We start from the raw sequence: 18,459 nt of genomic DNA on the forward strand, positions 1-18,459 counted from the left end.
TAGTCATCAGTAGTCCGAAGTTGTAGCCTGTTACAGCCTTTTTAAGGGCACCTGAACGCACCACGCATGGCATCCCTACTTTCCGCAAAAAAGAAAAAAAAATTGAGTGCAATCACACTTTTGTCTTTTCCTTCCCGTGTGGCTGCAGCTGGAGGTCAAACACTTTTACGCACCTTTTTATTTCCACATGTGAGGGCCTCGAAATCCGCCACTTCCTCCAGAGACTCCGTTAAATTATGCAAACTGGCCATTCAACAAATATGGCCCTCAGTGCACAGAAGTCGTTTATTGTGACATTTCTTGTTTTGCTCTCCTCTCTCTCCGAGATAAACCCCCCGAACAAGTATCAAGTTATCAAGTTGCACCGAGCTTTTGTAATAAGAGTATTTTGTCTAATCCCAAATTGCAGTTGAATTTTCTTAATGCTGATCTGGTAAAGCCTGGGATTAGGCGGCGAGGAAGAGGGGGGGGGGAAAGTTTTGCGCCTTCAGACGGCAGGATTGGGAGCGGGGATCTGATGGATGTTTGTCGGTGCTTATTAAAACGATGAGACATAAAGCTGAGAGGTGGAGGAGCGCCGCGCTACAGGCGGAGGTGCTGGACTCCCTCAGGTGCAGCCGTGGACGGCGGAGCAGCGCGCGGAGGCCGCGGAGCAGCGCGATTTTACGCAGGGCGCGCACGGCACCTCTTCAGCGCCAAAAAAAAAAAAAAAAAAAAGGTGATTGAATCCAAATAATTTTGGAAGCGTCGCCACAAACACCGGAATAGCGGAGGTAAGTTTTTATTTAGGGACGATTTATTGCCAAACAAATGAAACTATTTGGATTAATCTCCTGAACTGATTTCAGATCCAACATTAAACATTACGCGCTTTTACACGCAAAGGCCATTTAAAAATACACAAATATTAAAACATTTGTCGTGTTTTTTTTCTTGCAGTTTGTGCGTCTCTCCATCCGCACATTTAATCCGCCTGCCACAGAAACGAAAAACACCTCAAGCGACGTGAAATACGTAAAACGCGCGCACACAAACCAATCAGCAAATTAATTAGAAACTATCACAAAGGGGGGGGGGTCGTCCGCTGTCACGTTTTTACTCCTCTTAATCACACGTGAGGCTGCTTTCACTTTTTCTTTTTTTTTTGGACGCTTTGAAAACGTGCAATAAATTTCACGAAACTGCGCGAAAAGTCAGTTTGAGCGCATCTTTGTGGTTTTTCTTTTCATTATTTGAGGGTGGCTACTCCTGCAGCCCGGAGGAAACATCTGCTCCGGACAAAGTGATTTCTTTAATCTTCCTGCTCTGCATCGACCTCAAACAAAAGACCAACGACGATTTTAATTTCTAAACACGCACAAATCACAGGGGAATCGAACCCACCGCGGAATAATGAACGACACACACACACACACACACACACACACTGGGTATTTTAACAGGAAGGGGGTGGATTCGGATTGTTCAGGATTTAAAGAAATATAACCTCACACATATTACAAGTTTTCTGAAAAATAAAGCAATCTATAATTAAAAAATGCAGAAAAAGAATACTAAAGGCAGCACAATGAAAATGTCCGACATTTTTGTTATCCACGTTTATGTGTATGCACGTTTTATACGTGTTTGCTGAATAAAATCAATTAATCGGATTTTACAGTCAGTGATTCCAGAAAAAAGTGGTTTGAACAGATTGTAAACCAAACTGTCAAACTGTTCAATAAATCCGATTTATAGATTTAATCAAATTGTTCTACAACACAGATTAGTCAAGTGTTTCAAATGTTTTTTTCTCCAAGTATGATATTTTTCACTCTTTAATTCACATTTCAGTTATGTAAAGTGGTTTTAATCTAGTTAAATAATATGGGTTAAATAGTTTAAGGTGGTTCACGGGGCTAAAGAGGTTTTAAGATGCTTTAAAATGATTTTATGTGGAACTAAAACAGCAAACTGGCTACATCTGAGAAAATAGTTGATGTAAATAAATAAAATTCAAGTCCGGATTTTGGATTTATTTGGATCTGACATTCTGACATTTTACACACTAAATGCATTTTGGAAAAAAACAAAAATAAAACAAACCACCACATAAAATAATGACACTAAGTTGCAGACATCTGTTAAAGCTCAGTGAGAGGTCACAGGTCAGCACACACTGGTGTATGGAATCAGAAGTTTATTGAAGATTTGGGTTATGACATTGGAATAAATAAAGACAAACAGCACCACACAGGGAGCAAAAAGAGATGCAGGTGGAAGCATTTTTTTTTCTCTTCAGTATACAATAAATAGAAACAAAGTCATTGAGCGAAATGCACAAAATGAGACATGATGGTATTTCACGTGCAAGCACAGAACAAACAGTAATAAATAATATATAGACTATTTTTCTTTTCTTTTTTGTGCTGTGACTGCATAATCCAAAAAATATGGGAGGAAAAAATAGCTGTTGGTCAAAGCAGTGATGAAAATATACAACGTCTTTAAAAAAAAAAAAAAATCTTTCAAGCTGAACCAGCTCTGAAATGTTTGGTTTTACTGCTTTCAAGAGAAGATAGTTAACAATAATTAAAAAAAGCAATAAGAAAGTTAAGATTTCTGAAAGGTGACAAGTTTCCCTTGAAGATATTTTACAAGTTAAAAACTCTGGAGTGAGATCATTAAAAGAGTCCTGCAAAGAAATCAGTCCAAAAAGTTGTTACTCTTTTTTTCTCTCTCTCCTTCGACTGAGACATCGAACACGAACCGTGACGTTTCAAACTCACAGCCGCGCCGCAGATGGGCGTCTCGGTCGGATTTACGTTACATGCAAGTACCTTTAAACTTCAAACAAACACACAGAGTACACAAGCAGGACAGTTTGAGTATAAAGTCGGTACCGAGGCGCTGCCCAGCCTCAGAACGCAACAGCAAACAATGAAATTTCAGAAAATGCCAGACAAAGACGTAACAACGTTAATGATACAATTCTGTTATCGGCTACATTTGTTGTCGTTTGTATTTTTTCGCTGACATTCACTGAAGGACGCACTTCTCCTCTTTCTTGGCCATCTTGCCTTTGTTCTGCTCCAGCGTCCTCTCCAGGTGCTCGTCCTCCTCTTCGGCCCTGTGGAGGTGAGAGGTCACAAGGTCAGATGGGTAGTTTGGGGGGGCAGCGTGCACACAGATGCACAAACAGGTAACACAAAGTCCACACCCGCAGCTCCACCTGTGGCCGAGCGATGACCTTTAACATGCCTGGCACCCGGTTGGCGGCGCCAATCTGGATTTGACCCCACCCAACGCAGGCAGGCGTACACGTTGGAACAGTGTTATGTTGTGTGTGTGCTTTGTCCCCCCCCGTGAGAAGCTTGGCAAACATTTCCAAACCAAACTGAAAACATGACTCAGCGTTTCTGTGTGTTGTGGTGCTGGAGGATTGTGGGTAACTTACTCTTTCTCCTGGGCGTCCAGGTCTCGGACCAGCGCGTCTCTCTTGTTGACCAGAATGACGAGCTCGTCCAGCAGCAGCTGCTCGCGCCTCTTCTGCGCCTCCGTCTTCTGCCAGTCTGCAAAGACACCAGACGAGCACAGAGCGTCACCACGCAGCCGCTGGACTCAGCGGGTTTGGTTTTAGTGCCACCTTCAGGATTCACACTTGACGGGAGCATGGATCAGGACTAAACGTAGAGAGACACGGTTGGAGTAGAAATGTTTGGGACGTGAACAAACGTCACAGGAATGAGCGGAAGGACGCAATCAGAACATCCGGACACGGTTCGGATGGTTTGAGCTTCAACTCGTTAATGTGCACAAACATCTGACTAAACGTTCCATTTGTGCAAAGCGGTTTCTGAATCCCGCTCAGGAGAATCAGATCCTCCAAACGCTACGACAAACCTGTGTTTTTAGTTAATTATGAGGTTATGATCTGAGACGATCGACTGAAGAGCGCCGTATACTCTGCTGTTGGACACCAACAACAAACTGATTCAAAACACCTGGAATATGATTGAAAAGTTTGTATTTGTTTAATATGATGCAGTTTCAAACAAGTTTGAACCAAAAGTAAAACATCAGGTGGATTCATTCGGGCTAAAATCGGTTAATCTGGTTTTAAATTATTTGGGTGTGTCAGACAAGAATAAACCTGTTCAAAGATGCTTCAAACAAGTTTCAAATCAGTTTAAAACAGAAAATCTGTTTATGATCTGATTTATAAAAGATTTAATCCAGTTGGAAAATAGATTAGGCCAAATCTGAGTGAAACTGGAGGTGTGATTTTAAAACAATCTACAGATTAACTGATGAAAAAAGTAAATGAAGTTTTAACGTTAATGTCGCAGAAGTCGTGCAAAATACGAACAAAAATGAACTTCATTTGAAGCTTCGTAATGTTGGCGTGTGTGTGTGTTTGTGATGATGATGATGTTTTGACACCTGAGTCGGTCTCAGACGGTGCAGGAAGCGACGCCACAGGGTCCAAACCCACACAGCCTCCCCTGAGGGAGTCGGGGGGTGGGTTTGAATATTTGCACCATCGGAGCCACACCCACCCTACATATCTTCTCCCAAAACAAACCTGAACCAATCACGCGATGTGGCTAAGAGCGCTTCTGTAGACGTGATACAGAAAAACAGTGCCTCGGTTCAGATCAGAACAACTCAGGGAAGCTCGCTGAAACTCATGTCGGGTTTGAACGTGTTCCAAATTTCCTGGCGCTCAGTCAGACTAACAGATGTCTTGTGTTCGGTGCAGGTTCGCTGCCATCCGCCGCCCAGTTGTTACGCTGGACTGAGAGAGACTGAGCCCGAGCTGAGGGCCTGACACCAAGCGCTGCCTGGCGGTAACTCGTCTGAGGCCACCAGAGGCAGTGCAGCTGAGCCGTGGCTCCGCCCATTACATCTCCAAATGGTGCAAACTAAGAGTGAGCGTGCCGATGTGACCAGGAACTGAATCATTATTTCATGGACTGATGACCTGTTGGCTCCGCCCCTTCACAATAGCAGGAAGCACCAAAGAAGTCTGACGCAAAGAGAAAAAGTCGGTGCTTAAGTTTAGCAGTTAGCACGTTGCAAACAGGATGAAAACATCAGTTTGATTGTGACGGCTTTTTACAGAAATGCCGACACATTCATGGATTTCTGCTGGAGAGACGATGTGGCACTCGACATTTTTCAGGAAAATCAAACCGTTTCTAACATCACATGAACGAATAAACAGCTCTGTGCAAAAGTTTGAAGCATGATTTACATAGAAAAAAAAAATTCAACACAATTAAAAAATTTTAATATCTTAAATGTGTGGTGACTTTTCACCTGTGAAAGAAAATTTGTAATTTTCTTAAATTTGTAATATATGTAATTACAAATAACTCTTTTATTTAAATCAGCTTTTTACAAGCAATTTATATCTGAGCAATTTTTTGTCTTTACGTTGCCGTGCAACAGAATTTGCCTTAAACATTGAAAAGGAATTTTGTGACTCAGTAAATAATTAATTTAAAAAAATTCACATTTGATTATTGGTCAAATAAGTGTTTCACCAAATGTTCACGTTGCTGACTCATTAAAATAAAATGAAATAAAAACTTTCAGAAAAGTTCCACGGTGCCTAAATCTTATGCACAGTGCAGCTGGTTTTCACGGAGCCTCATTAAATCTTTGTCAGTGGTTTTATCAGATTACCAGAGTAAAAAAATACTCCTCAGAATACTCTATGAGGTATTTTAAGCTGTCCCACACGAAGCTTGTGCACGACTCGGCGTGAGAACAGGGTCTCCTCGCAGCCAGCGGTGGTGTGCGGCGCAGCGGCCATGTTTAACTTCAGCCCTCTATCAATATTTAACAGTCTATTGATTGCAGAATAAAATGTCAGTCCCAAAATAAGTGTGGCTTTATTAAAAATAAATATTTGCCCCCTCATTGGGTCAAATTGCAGTGTGTGTGTGTGTCACGCTGGGCACCATGTGTCTGTCCTGAAAGGTCTGCTCTCACTCGTGTCTTTGAAGTCAACTACGGAGCGAAATAAACGCAGTCCCAATATTTGACTCTACATTCTTTATTTCCTCAGGGAGACAAATTATTCTGCTCCGACTTTGGGCTGTGAATAAATTCTTCAAAATGGTCAATTACGCCCATTTTTTAAAAATTATTTTGTAACCTCCTCCAGTCTTTTGTGTTTTTTATCAGGACGACTTCAACTGATGATCTGGATTTTATGGAACCGTTTGTCATGGGACAGAATTCATTACGTTTCTCGATGGATCCGCCCATTAGGGGAGGAGCCAGAAGATTGTAAATCATAGCGTTGTGAGACAGGGTGGGGCTTTCTGCACTTTAACCTTTTATGATTTCTGAATGTTTCGGAGTGAAACTGTTTACTTTGTGCAAACTCAGGAAACATTTTAAAGGTTCAGTCATAAAGTTTAGACGTTCTCAGGTAAGAACGAGTCTGTTAGCGAACTAACGAGAACATCCTGTATTCAGCAATTTTCTAATTTTTGAGGGTTTTTTGTTTTCACTGATTGGATATTTTGTTACTTTAAAGCAGATTTAGTTTAAAAATCCAGCATAGATTAATCCTCTCCCTCCCAACTCTTCTGTACTTTGCTGCATGCTGAAACTGTCTAATAAGACCGATGATTAAGTTGTGCACATATCATTCATCACAGAACCTACTGTATACAAACTGTATCTGCATGAATTACTGACCAATTCCCATTTAAGTCAAAATGGGAGCCTTGCTACTGAAGTTTGTAAAATGTGTAAAAAAAAAAAGATTAGAATTTTGCCTGGACTGAAGAGGATTAACTTCATAATTATGTTGACATTTTCCTGTTACGAAGATCTTAAAACCTGCGGAAGATACTGATGTCAGAGTTCCTCCAAACCTTCATGGTGGACCTAAGATTGTCGTGCTCATCCACAGCCTCCATACAACAGGATGTTGAAGGTCTTTTTAATGTCTAATCGTTTCGTCTTCAGTGATGTCCGACCCTCAGGTGACAACATTAACAACACAAGTGATTTTCTCCACATCTCACTCGTCCTCTGCACTTCTTTTCTGGCTTTGTTGCCAACTTCTGGACTAAAATGTCTGCAAAATGTTGCAGCAAGTATACATGTTTTTTTTTTTTTTGGTTTACTCACAGTCCCGATGAATGTGCGCTGGTTTGCACGTGGGCGGTACTGGATCAGGTTTACACAGGTCAGTTATGTGACATTACGAGCGTTTGTTGAATCTGATTCGGCACACAGACACAAGGTCAGTGTGAGGAAAAAATATAGCTGAAACTCAAACCAAGAATATGAAAATGTTCCCAGTAATGAGAAAACAATCAGCAAACATGATGTTGCTAACTAAGTATGTAAATTCTTACTCCAGAAAGATTTGGATTTATTTAAATTTTTTTTAAAAAGCTCTGGTATTTGGGATCATTGTTGTCTCAAAACTCATTTTTGCCCCCCCCCCCAGTATCCTTCCATGTCACTGACTGCTTTCTTGTTTTCTCACCTTTCTACACAGCTGTTTGTCCCTCCGAGGCTGCCGTTATTTACTACATGCTCTCTTAAATTTTATACACAGGAAATCACGTCTGTTGCCACGGCTAAACAACTTGTCAATCAAATCGAGTGAAAGACTTTAAAATTCACAACTGCTCCACAAGTGGTATCATCAGAACAAAGGATGTTTTCTCATCCTTTCACTAGAATTGTAACAGGATTAAAACGTCATAAAACGGCAGGTTTGGGCTCATTTCGTCCAGGAGAAATTAAGCTTTCTGATCAGTTTAATTTGTTTTTGGGTTGAGAAATGTTGATCAAAAATCTCTAAATCCAGGGTGCTGGGCCCCGGGGCCGCTCCGGTTTAAAATGTTTAATGTGCCGTTTACTCAGCAAACACTTTGACGTGTCGCAGCAGGAAAACCACAGTCATCATTTTTAGAGAGGGTGAGAACTCGTCTCGTGTTTTACACGTGTGAAAGATCCACAACGTGAGGCGTTTATGAGAAAACGGCTTCTGCCTTTTTAACCACAACAAGTCTGACAGCTGACAGAAGATACTTTCTTCCCCCTGATGAGGATTAATTTCATCCATGGAACTATTATTCACGCAAAATCGTCATCAGTGACAGAGTCTGCAGAAACATGTCAAACCTCTGTTCGGTCAGGACGCGAACATTATAACAGCTAATATAAGAGCTGTTGAGATGTTGTTTGGACCAACCTGCATTTCAGGATGATCACGTTACAGGTGTCATTGCGTTCTTTTATTCTTTTCGCTGCTGCACATCAACAAAGATTCATTATAATAAATAAGTTGTCATGCTTGTTAAATGAACTACTCTTGCATCTGAGCAAAAATATTTTGGGGGCATCTTGAACAGTTTTCCATCATATCAGATCGTGACAGAAAATACCACACTGAGAAATGGGGCAGGAAATAAATACAACAGTCTTCCAAAAAAAAAAAAAAAAATCAGACCGACCCCCCCCCCCCCCCCCCCGAATTTTAAGACTATAATCTCAGAAAATGTTTGAGATTTTTTCTTAAATTTCTAAGTTATTTATTTACAATTTAATGTTTGTCCAACATTCAATTCTTCTCTCCTAAAATGTACAATTTTAATGAGAGAATTTTATTGTCCACCCTCCCACACAAATTTACTATATAATCTCAGAAAACGTTGCAGCTTTCCTCATTAATTTTTTTTCTCACAAATTTACAACTTTAATCTCAGAGAATATTTGAGGTTATGTCAGATTTATGCTTTTTATAATTGAAAAAAAAAAAAAAGTTCAATGTTGTTTTCAGAAATTTGAGGGGATTGCAAGTTTACCACTTTCACGTCAGAGACTATATAACTATTCATGAGACTATTCATTTTCTATACCTGCTTACTCCAACCAAGGGTCACGATGGGGGGGGTTACACCCTGGACAGGGCATCAATCACATACAGAAAAACAAACTTATTTTCACGGCTACAGGCGATTTTTACAGTCACCAGTTCACTGGACCTCCAAACTCCACACAGACGGGACAACGCGGGAAGCGATCCCAGGACCTTCTTGCTGTCACGCAACAGTGCTAACCACTAAGTCACCATGCTGCCCACGGCCTCACCATGTTTTATAAACACAGAACTTAAAAAGTTTCCACAAACACATAGTTCTAAAGGATTATCACTTTTTATGTCACAGTAAATTTTCTAAAACCATTATCTTGAATGAGTGTGCTTTGAGTTTAAAAAGTGTTCAACTTTTACAACAACGATGGCACCATCCACTCCTTTACTACCCGATACAAATATGGCAACGGTGTTGCTATGCTCAGTCACATGACTGCAGTCGGCAGGCTTCAAACGTACAGACGGCGAGCTGCTCGGGGTCAGAACATACAACTTGGTCTTCGAATATGTTCTACATGACTTTACTGTTGTATGTTTTTTTAATAAGAGGATGAAGTGGACGAGACGACTAACAAAAACATTAAGTGCTGAAAAGGAAGGAGGAGTCATCACGTGAGTCATCACTCGAGTCATCACTCAGCTAATTATGGACTGGAATCCACCGTAACTCCTCCTCTCGCTCTCTCAGTAAGGCCGGCCCACCAGAGGAGGGCTCTGGGTGTGTGGGTGTGGCTTAGACCATCCAGCCAAAAAGCCAGTCCTGAACCCGGAGTGGAGGGGCATGGGGGGGGGGGGGGGGGGTTTCCACAGCTAAGCACACAGCTGTCAATCACACGTCGCTGAGTCCCGCCCCCCTCATTAGAAAGGTAAACAATAAAGAGAGGCGCTGAGAGACGTGACCAGGCAACACCAGAGCAGGGCAGGTTGGGAAACCAGACACCCAGGAACAAACAAAAAGCCTGCAGCCACCGAGGTCCAGACGCAGAAGAAGAAATCTCACAATCATCATCTCGCTGTCAAACCTGCAGCACTTTAACTTCAACACACAGCTGCAGTAAGACGCTTAGTTCAGGACGGGAACACGTGTGACGCCTCGTGGGCGATACGCATCAAAACAGGAAGTTTATGTCCCATTCGGCTGCATCATGTCCTCCTCCTCCTATGAAAGCAGTTCTCCAGAAGACAAACTCGACCAGATAATCTGCTAAAAATGGCCCCACAACCAGATTACAAGCTGCTTCTGAAACAAATCTAAACCAACAGTTTATGGTGTAAAACTCATAATATTTCAGAAGGTTTCAAACTATTTTTACATCAATGACAAAATGCTTTAAAAAAGTTTTAAGGCACTTTGAAACAGCGTTTAACCAGATGTGTTGGAAAAGCTTTTAAACAGCTAAAACCAATAGGATAGTGGTTTAAAATGAACACAGCAACATTTTTGTTTTGCTTTTTTTAACATTTGGAATTTAGCCTGTTGGTGCAACAAAATACCGTATGCTGCAGAAAATTTTTGTTTGGGGAAAAATTCGAATCCCAGTCAACAATTTGGATCAACCAATCGATAAAGAAACTTTCTTGTCCATTTGAGCAAGTTCCTAAAATTTTCTGAAGTAATATTTACCGTTTAATATTTTTTGAACACACCCATAATGCATCTCACCCTCACCTCCTGTACTGATGTTTCATCTCCTCACATAAACATCTTGATTTGTTTTAAGCTGACATGAATCGTGAGGAAGTTTGACAGAAATGTTTCCAGCAAATAAAATTGCTGCCATTATTATTATTATTTTTTTAAAACAGAAAAGTTGCCTCTGGTCTTTTCAAACGCCACAGTTTGAATGGTGGCAAAATGACGGCACAACGTGCACGTCTGAGAGGAGCTTCAAAGAAACTGACTAGAAAAGATCTTGTGCAATCTTGGTGGATTATCCCTATTTTCCCTTCAACCTCCCTCTCAGGGCGCCGATGCTAAAACTCACACGGCGGGTTCTTATTCAGATCAACCTCGCCGCGCACGCACATCGTAACCATGTGAGTCTGCACAAGGCACACAAGAATGCGCTGGTTCAAATCCCCATGAACCCCTCCCCAGTCAGACTCTGCAACGCCAAATTTATTCACAAGTAAAAACAGGACCGAAGCCTCGTTTTCCCAGAGGAGAAACTTTCTCAGAAAAAAAAATAATACAAATAAAAATGCAGCAAAGTCACAGCAAAGGAGCTAAATAACCGCAGAGAATTTTCTCCTCCACAAGCAGAGACATTTATGACCGCCACAACAATCCCAAAACTTACTCCCTCTTCAATTTCTTTGTTCTGGTCATTCCTGCTCACCCTTATGGGGGGGGGGTCCCAAAGGTTTTGGCTCAAGTCCAACTGGAATCAGATGTGTGTCACCAGGAAGGAGGGAGAAAACCATTCTAAAAGTTACAAACAGCAACTCCACACTGAACCCGACTCACCCGACGAGCACCTGAAGGTTTATCCAGCAGATAGACAGATCCCATCTAGGCTCAAGTCCTTCATGCGCCTTCTGTCAAACTGGAGTTGAAATCTCCTCGTTAGTCATTTAATTTTAAGAAAATCCCCCTCTGTTCCAATCCACCCTGAAGCTGGATTAACTGGTGACGCAACAGACAAATGCTGCACTGTGCATAGTTTCTCCGGTCACAGCCGTAGAAGCCTAACTCATTCAGAAATGTCTGGGTGTCTTGATGGCTTCCCTCACTCGTCTCTTTCTTGCAAAATCATTCAGTTTTGAAGAACTTCCCAGTCTGGACAGATTTATCACACGTTACCGATACTGTTTATGTTTCCTAGTGAGCACACCTTGATGTTCGCATGAATTTGATTCCGGCACTGGTGCGCAATCTAGCATGCTGACGCGCAAACTTGTGAACTGTGCACGGCTGCGTTCCAGTGTGCAAAGAAAACTTTTAAATGTTCAAAATTTCTGGTATGCATTAATTTCATGCCACTTGCGTGAACTAGTCGTAATCATTGTGCAACCTATTCAAAAACACTGCGTGTCATTGTGTGCAGTGCATCTGAATGATTATGATGAGATGTTGCATCTAAACAAAACTTTACAAATACATTATCTAATAAGAAGGAATGAAAATGCAACTGTTTTACTAATCCATTACTATATATATATATATATATATATATATATATACACGAGGTCTATTAGATAAGAAACCGACACTTTTATTTATTTTTTTTTAACTATATGGATTTGAATGACGTGCGATTACACCAATCATGCTTGAACCCTCGTGCGCATGCGTGAGTTTTTTCACGCGTGTCGGTGACGTCATTTCCCTGTGAGCAGGCCTTGAGTGAGATGTGGTTCAGCCCTCTCGGCTGAATTCCTTTGTTTCACATGCTGCTCGCGACGTCGCGCGTTGCTTTATCAAAATTTTTTCTGGACCTGTGAGGAATATCCGAGTGGACACTATTCGAGAAATTTAGCTGGTTTTCGGTGAAAAGTTTAACGGCTGATGAGAGATTATGGGGTGTTTCTGTCGCTATAAGGACTTCCCACGGAGCGGGACGTCACGCAGCACTTACAGGCACTGTTGTCGGCCTGTTTCCACCTGAAAACATCCTAATTTAAGGCTTAATTCACCCAGGACATCGTGAGAGAACAGAGAAGATTCAGAAGAGGCCGGCATGAGGACTTTATGCGGACATTCCACTGTTTAAGGACATTTTTTAATGAAAGACATGCGCGCAAATTCGCCGAGTCGTGTCCGTGACGACTCGGCGAATCTGTGTGCGCCGCGACAGGAAAAACACCTCCGTGTTGAAAACCATTTGTAAAATTCAGGCGGCTTTTGATGGCTTTCAACAAGTGAGTAACTGAGAAATTGTTTAACAGCTTGGGCATGTTCCAACTTGTCCGTTAAGGTTTCCAACAGAGGTGTTTTTCCTGTCGTGACCCCCCGCGGTCGGGTCCGGCCCGACATGCGACTCTGCCTGCACGTTCTTTCATTACAAAATGTCCATTAACAATGGAATGTCCGAATAAACTCCTCATGCCGACTTCTTCTGAAAGTTCTCTGTTCTCTGACGACTTACTGGGTCAACAGAGCCTGAAATGTGGAAGTTTTCAACTTGAAACGGCGAGATGCTGCCGCCTCGAAGCGCAGATCGCCATCAGGCGCCTTGGGCCGTCCTTAAAGCGACACTACCAGACCAAAATCTCTCATCAGCCGTTAAAATGTTTACCGAAAACCAGCTGAATTTATCCATTGGTGTCCACTCAGTTGTGCCTTACAGTTTTGAAAAAATTTTGATCAAACAAAGCAGCAGTCTCTGAGCCATTCCTAAACAATGAAAAATCGACGAGAGGGTGGGCGACTCCTCACTCAAAGACTGCCCACAGGTGAATGACGTAACAGACAGGCGTGAAAAAACTCTCGCATGCCCACGAGGGTTCAAGCATGTCTGATGTAATCACACGTGATTCAAATCCATATGGTTTTTGAAAAAAATAATAAGGTCCGTTACTTTTATCACAGACCTCGCATATATATATATATATAGAGAGAGAGAGAGAGAGAGAGAGAGAGAGAGTAAATAATTACATTTGAGACAAGATTCCAAACGCGTGCTCCACTGCACGGTGTGCACGAGACAACCTGCAGCTGTAGATAATTTCTCTGTGATTCTGGGAGCGATGACAGAATGGTTTAATCAGCCAAGTTCTGAGAGCAAATGCGTCATCAGCTATGAAATTATTATTTTATATAGCGTGGCGTTCAGTGGGACGCATTGGCACCACAAGTTGCGCGGCAGTGCGGGGATCAAATTCGTGCAAGGATCAAGGTGCCTTTAGATGTATTTGGTGACATGTAAATGTTCATGTATCTATCTCTGATTTGTCTAAATAAAACTGTAAAAGTGATGATTTGTATTAAATTAACACATTTAATTTGTCCAATAGAGGGACTATGTATAAAAATGGATAAAGTTGTCTCTCTCTCTCTCTCTCTTTTTTGTTAAACCTGTTGAATGAAAGTTAAAACTGATACTACAAACATCTTGACTGTTTCATTCCAACTATCTTGCAGTAGTGAAAAGATGCACGGGGGGGGGGGGGGGGGGGGGGGCACATGAATGCATGATGGGAAAAAAACAGATTGGATTTTGGTTAGGATCACTCAAAGATTACGGTCAAGCTAATATATTTGAAAATACTCTCGTTGATTTATTAAGATTTGTGTTTTTCAGCATTTCCAGAATAAATAAAAAATGGAAGGCAACGTGTTAAATTGTGCGCTAAATCCCCAACTAGTAACTGAAAAGTGATAAGTGCGACAACTACAAAAAAAGGTCTGCACGTTATTTTAATGTTGGGATGGTTCATCTGCACTTTTCTGAGCGTGTAAACCAATCAATCAAATCAGTGTGTTGTTGGAGTGCCGTCTCTTTTGTTCTCCAATGTTCAGAAAACTCGATTTATTCATTCTTACAAAGTCTGCAAGATTAATTTGAAATGTAAAACATATCATTAAAGATTTATACGTTGTGTTCAGAAGCTTTGATTTGTTCCACCTGTGTCTTCCAATAATCACCATGTCAGTTATTCCAATTGTTCCAGCTCTGATGTCAAACTGCTGGGGAGGATGTGATGAGGATATCTGGATTATTTAAATTAAGACCACATTTCACACATAAATGGGAATAAAAACAGGAATTCATTATAGCTTTTTAATGTCAGTTGGAAGAAGATAAGCCTATAAAGCAGTGCAAACAACCTCACTCAACTAATTTCCTTAAATTCCCACAAACTCAACTCCATATCCACAATGATTCTAACACACACTCGTCGTCGTCGGTTCCAGTCAACTAGCGACCCTGAAAGAGTTGGCGACATCATCAAAAGTCCTCCATGTGATCGGATTCCACAGTGTGCTTAATCAATCAGGGTCTGTAGCACGCTGCCTCGATGTGTTACAAAGCTCAAATAGATTTACAAATGGAAGTGTGTGTGTGGGGGGGTGGGATAAGCTCCTGCATAGGATTACATATTGATTTTAAACATATAAAAAAAGCTTATCATATCAAACCGTAACAAGAAAAACTCCAGGACCCAGCTATGCATAAATCCCCTTTAGATGGCGAGAGGGCTTCCACTTTAAAACACACACAAGCTAACAGCGAGCCAAGGCGGCGAACATAGGTGTGAATTGGACAGCAGATAAAGAGGGCATCGTGGATCCGGTGTGTGGCAGCGGGACGAGAGTGCAGCTTCCAGGCAGCATTTTGCTGCCAAGAAGGTGGAAGACGGTGGTTATCACTGGGCAGACTCATGAAAGACAGCAACGCCGCCTCCGCAAGCCGCACCCCTCCCCCAAATGTTTTACTTCAGCAGAAGTGAAAAAGGACAGATTAACAACGTAACGGCTGTCGCTGCGCCTGGTTCAGCCGACACTCGTCAATGTTTGATATCAATAAGACGAGACTGAACATCGAGCTCACAAAGCACAAATATCAAGTGTAAACAGGAAACTCATCCTTTGTTCCGTCACAAAGCAGGTTCCGTCCAAAGCAGTGTCTCGCAATGGAAAAGGTTTTAAAATTTACAATCACATCAGCTTCACCTCTGGAGACTCAAAATTTAGCAATATGGCAAAAACTGTTTCCTTAAACTGCTTCTATGCCTGGCTGATTTAAGCGCTGAGTTCCCCCAAGCAACACCGCGGCACAGCTCATGGACAGTCTGGATGAGGACCTGGCAGTTCCATGTGCTGCATGACGAAAGCCAGGAAAGAGTTTGGACATGTTCAAACTTTTTGGGATCTCGGCTGGACTTGCACTCGGCTATGGACTGTCTCAGTGCAGACCTCCATGAGGGACACAGCAAAATTTAACCTGATATATCGATAAAATTGAGAATGGGTTTGCCAGGAGCAGACAAAGTTTGCATGAATCGCACCAGGCCTCCCACAGGCCATCTCAAGCCAAGCATGGGCCAAGGTGTAGGGCAGGGGTGGCCAAGTTCGGTCCTCGAGAGCCACCTTCCTGACACTCTTAGTTGTCTCCCTGCTCCAACACACCTGAATCCAATGAAAGGCTCATTAAAAGTCTGCTAACGAGTCTTTCATTCTTTCATTGGATTCAGGTGTGTTGGAGCAGGGAGACGGAAGGTGGCTCTCGAGGACCGAACTTGGCCACCCCTGGTGTAGGGAGTCCAACTAATAATGACTTTTTCCAACTAGCATACCTGCTCTGGAGGACATGGCAGCCAATGAGACCAGGTGAGAACAGCTTGAGGAAATCAAGCGGTTAATCTGCCTGGTATGGCCCGAAATGGCAACAAACTCAGTCAGGTATACCACTGGAAAAACGTATTACGTTGCCAATTTATGTTATGAATCAATGAATGAAATTTATTTTGAACAAAGGAAAAATAAAAACAATAATATAGACTGCATTTATACAGCCCTTTTCCATCTGAATCAGAGGCTCAACAGGCTTTACAATGATGCCTCACATTCACCCATTCATATACCAATGTCAGCAGCCTTAATCCCCACGTTTTTCCCAGTGTGCCTTGCATGGGAACACTGCGCCCATAATCTCCTTAATAATAATAATAATAAATTTAAACTAATTGCGCACCGCAGTTTTGTTTGAGGGCGGCGCTAAATGGGTAAAATATGGCGCATATGACATATAATTTCTCTACTTTCATGGAAAAAAAAACAACAGCTTTTCTCTGAGTTTTTGGGCAAATTACACACAAAGTGAAAATGCAAAGAAAAAGTGACAATGCAGTGGAAAAGTGGGCATGTGTTGCAGTTTGTTTATGATCCAGAGCACAAATGTGTTGAGGCAGTTTTGTAGGCGGGAGAACACAGCTACTCTAGTTAGCTGTGTAGGCTAACACTTACTGACATGACATCTCCCGCTCTCTTCATCTTCTCTTCTCCACTGGGAACCGAAAAAACAAAAACACTTTTTGCAACTGCGTCGGTAATTGCAGCTGAAAACAAAACAGTACACCATTTGTCCGTGTGAAGTTATGCTGTGTCTATACTGCGCAACGGGAGCAGAGGTCCCCGTAAGTGGTCAAATCCCGCGATATCACACAGGGTTCAAATGAGACTGCGCTGCCCTATAATTCACAAGAAAATAAATGACAACTAAGAAATAATGATGAAAAAGGAGTACGAATGGTGGATGAAGAATAGCAACCAACAGAACAAGATCCTCAAAAAAGCGTCAAAGCACCACAGCCAGAAAACACCACTTGGGCCAGAATTTTCAGAATAAAATCACAGAGAAAATAGGATGCAGAAATTTGCGAGTTAAGCCTTTAGACTTTACTTGAAGCGACTTGTTTTATGTCCACGCAACTATAGGCACAACTAGTCATGAGTTCAACTAAATCCCTAATTAAAATATAATCAAGAGATGGTCTGATGTGACCCACGTGGGGGGTGGTTTGATATGTTAAGAAACAGATCACATTATATATTTCTTCACACAGAGTCTGACACCAACAGAGGGTCAAACAGGTGGACAAAGGCTGAGATGTAAACACACACACACGAGCAGAGTCTCTGCGCTCGCTATCGGGAACTGCTGCAGAAACGTCGAGCCCGTGAATGTTAAGTGGCCCCCCTCAGGGAGGGAAAATAAGGCCAGCTGATAACTTAGTCAGCAGTCACTCCAACAAGTCCACATGAAAGCAGAGAGATGACATGACACACACACACACACACACACACACACACACACACACACACACACACACACACACACACACACACACACACACACACACACACACACATACACACGGCCAAAAGAAGCAGCACGTGAGAGAATGAAACGCACACTTACACAGGCACCAACACAAATACACAGGTTAAAGTACCTCTCCATGACTGCACACCCACAGAACGGATTTTGTAATGAAACAAAGAAAGCAGATTTACATTCAGGTGCAGGTGGCTGTGGGGTCAGACTCCAGCAGTCTGTCTGATATAAGGGTTCTTGGATACAAGGACTTTGTTTCGAGTGAGCAACATGCAGAACTATATGTCAAGTTAACCACAAGCTGTGGCAAACTTCCCAGGCGTGTTTATGTCTGTCAGTCATCAACTTGAGGGAAAGAGGTTCCTGGAATCGTGTCTCTGTGTGTCAAAAACCCCACAAAATTCATTCAATTCACAAAAGCATGATACTGGTAAACTGATTTACTGAGTTGTCACTCAGCAAAATGCTCTGAGTTGATGTAAGTTTCCAGTGTTTTGTACAGGCTTCAAAACAGTTCTTCTTGGTCTGTATAGCTAAGCTTTGGGTCACGTCATGCATGGTTTGTCTACTATACGTACGGTCTATGAAGAAAAAAAAAAAACACCAAAATGGTTGTAAGACAAAAACATCAGTTGCATCGAACTATTTCGGGCACAGAAAAGTTTACGTTGATAAAAAACAGGTTTATTGAGAGAGTGACGAGGACAGTAACAGGTCCCTTTTTCATCTTTATTTTTTAATTCTCTATACTGACGCATTCCTTTGCAAAAATTACCCTCATCA

General features: G+C 41.9%; 1 protein-coding gene and 1 long non-coding RNA gene across 2 annotated transcripts in view; one reads left to right on the plus strand and one right to left on the minus strand.

Moving 5' to 3' along the window:
• Positions 1–699: 699 nt before the first annotated feature.
• Positions 700–5,255, plus strand: LOC117523423. The gene is made up of 2 exons (XR_004564503.1): positions 700–773; positions 3,457–5,255. It is a non-coding gene; the product is annotated as an uncharacterized LOC117523423 (long non-coding RNA).
• The window catches only part of ehbp1 (EH domain binding protein 1), a 331,101-nt gene continuing 315,646 nt past the window's right edge, over positions 3,005–18,459 (minus strand). Inside the window, 2 exon segments of the mRNA XM_034184954.1 lie at positions 3,005–3,109; positions 3,437–3,551. Coding sequence (XP_034040845.1) covers positions 3,019–3,109; positions 3,437–3,551 — 206 coding nt within the window. The 3' untranslated portion in view covers positions 3,005–3,018.

This window comes from Thalassophryne amazonica, chromosome 13 (assembly GCF_902500255.1).
Source record: "Thalassophryne amazonica chromosome 13, fThaAma1.1, whole genome shotgun sequence".
NCBI classification, from domain to species: domain Eukaryota; kingdom Metazoa; phylum Chordata; class Actinopteri; order Batrachoidiformes; family Batrachoididae; genus Thalassophryne; species Thalassophryne amazonica.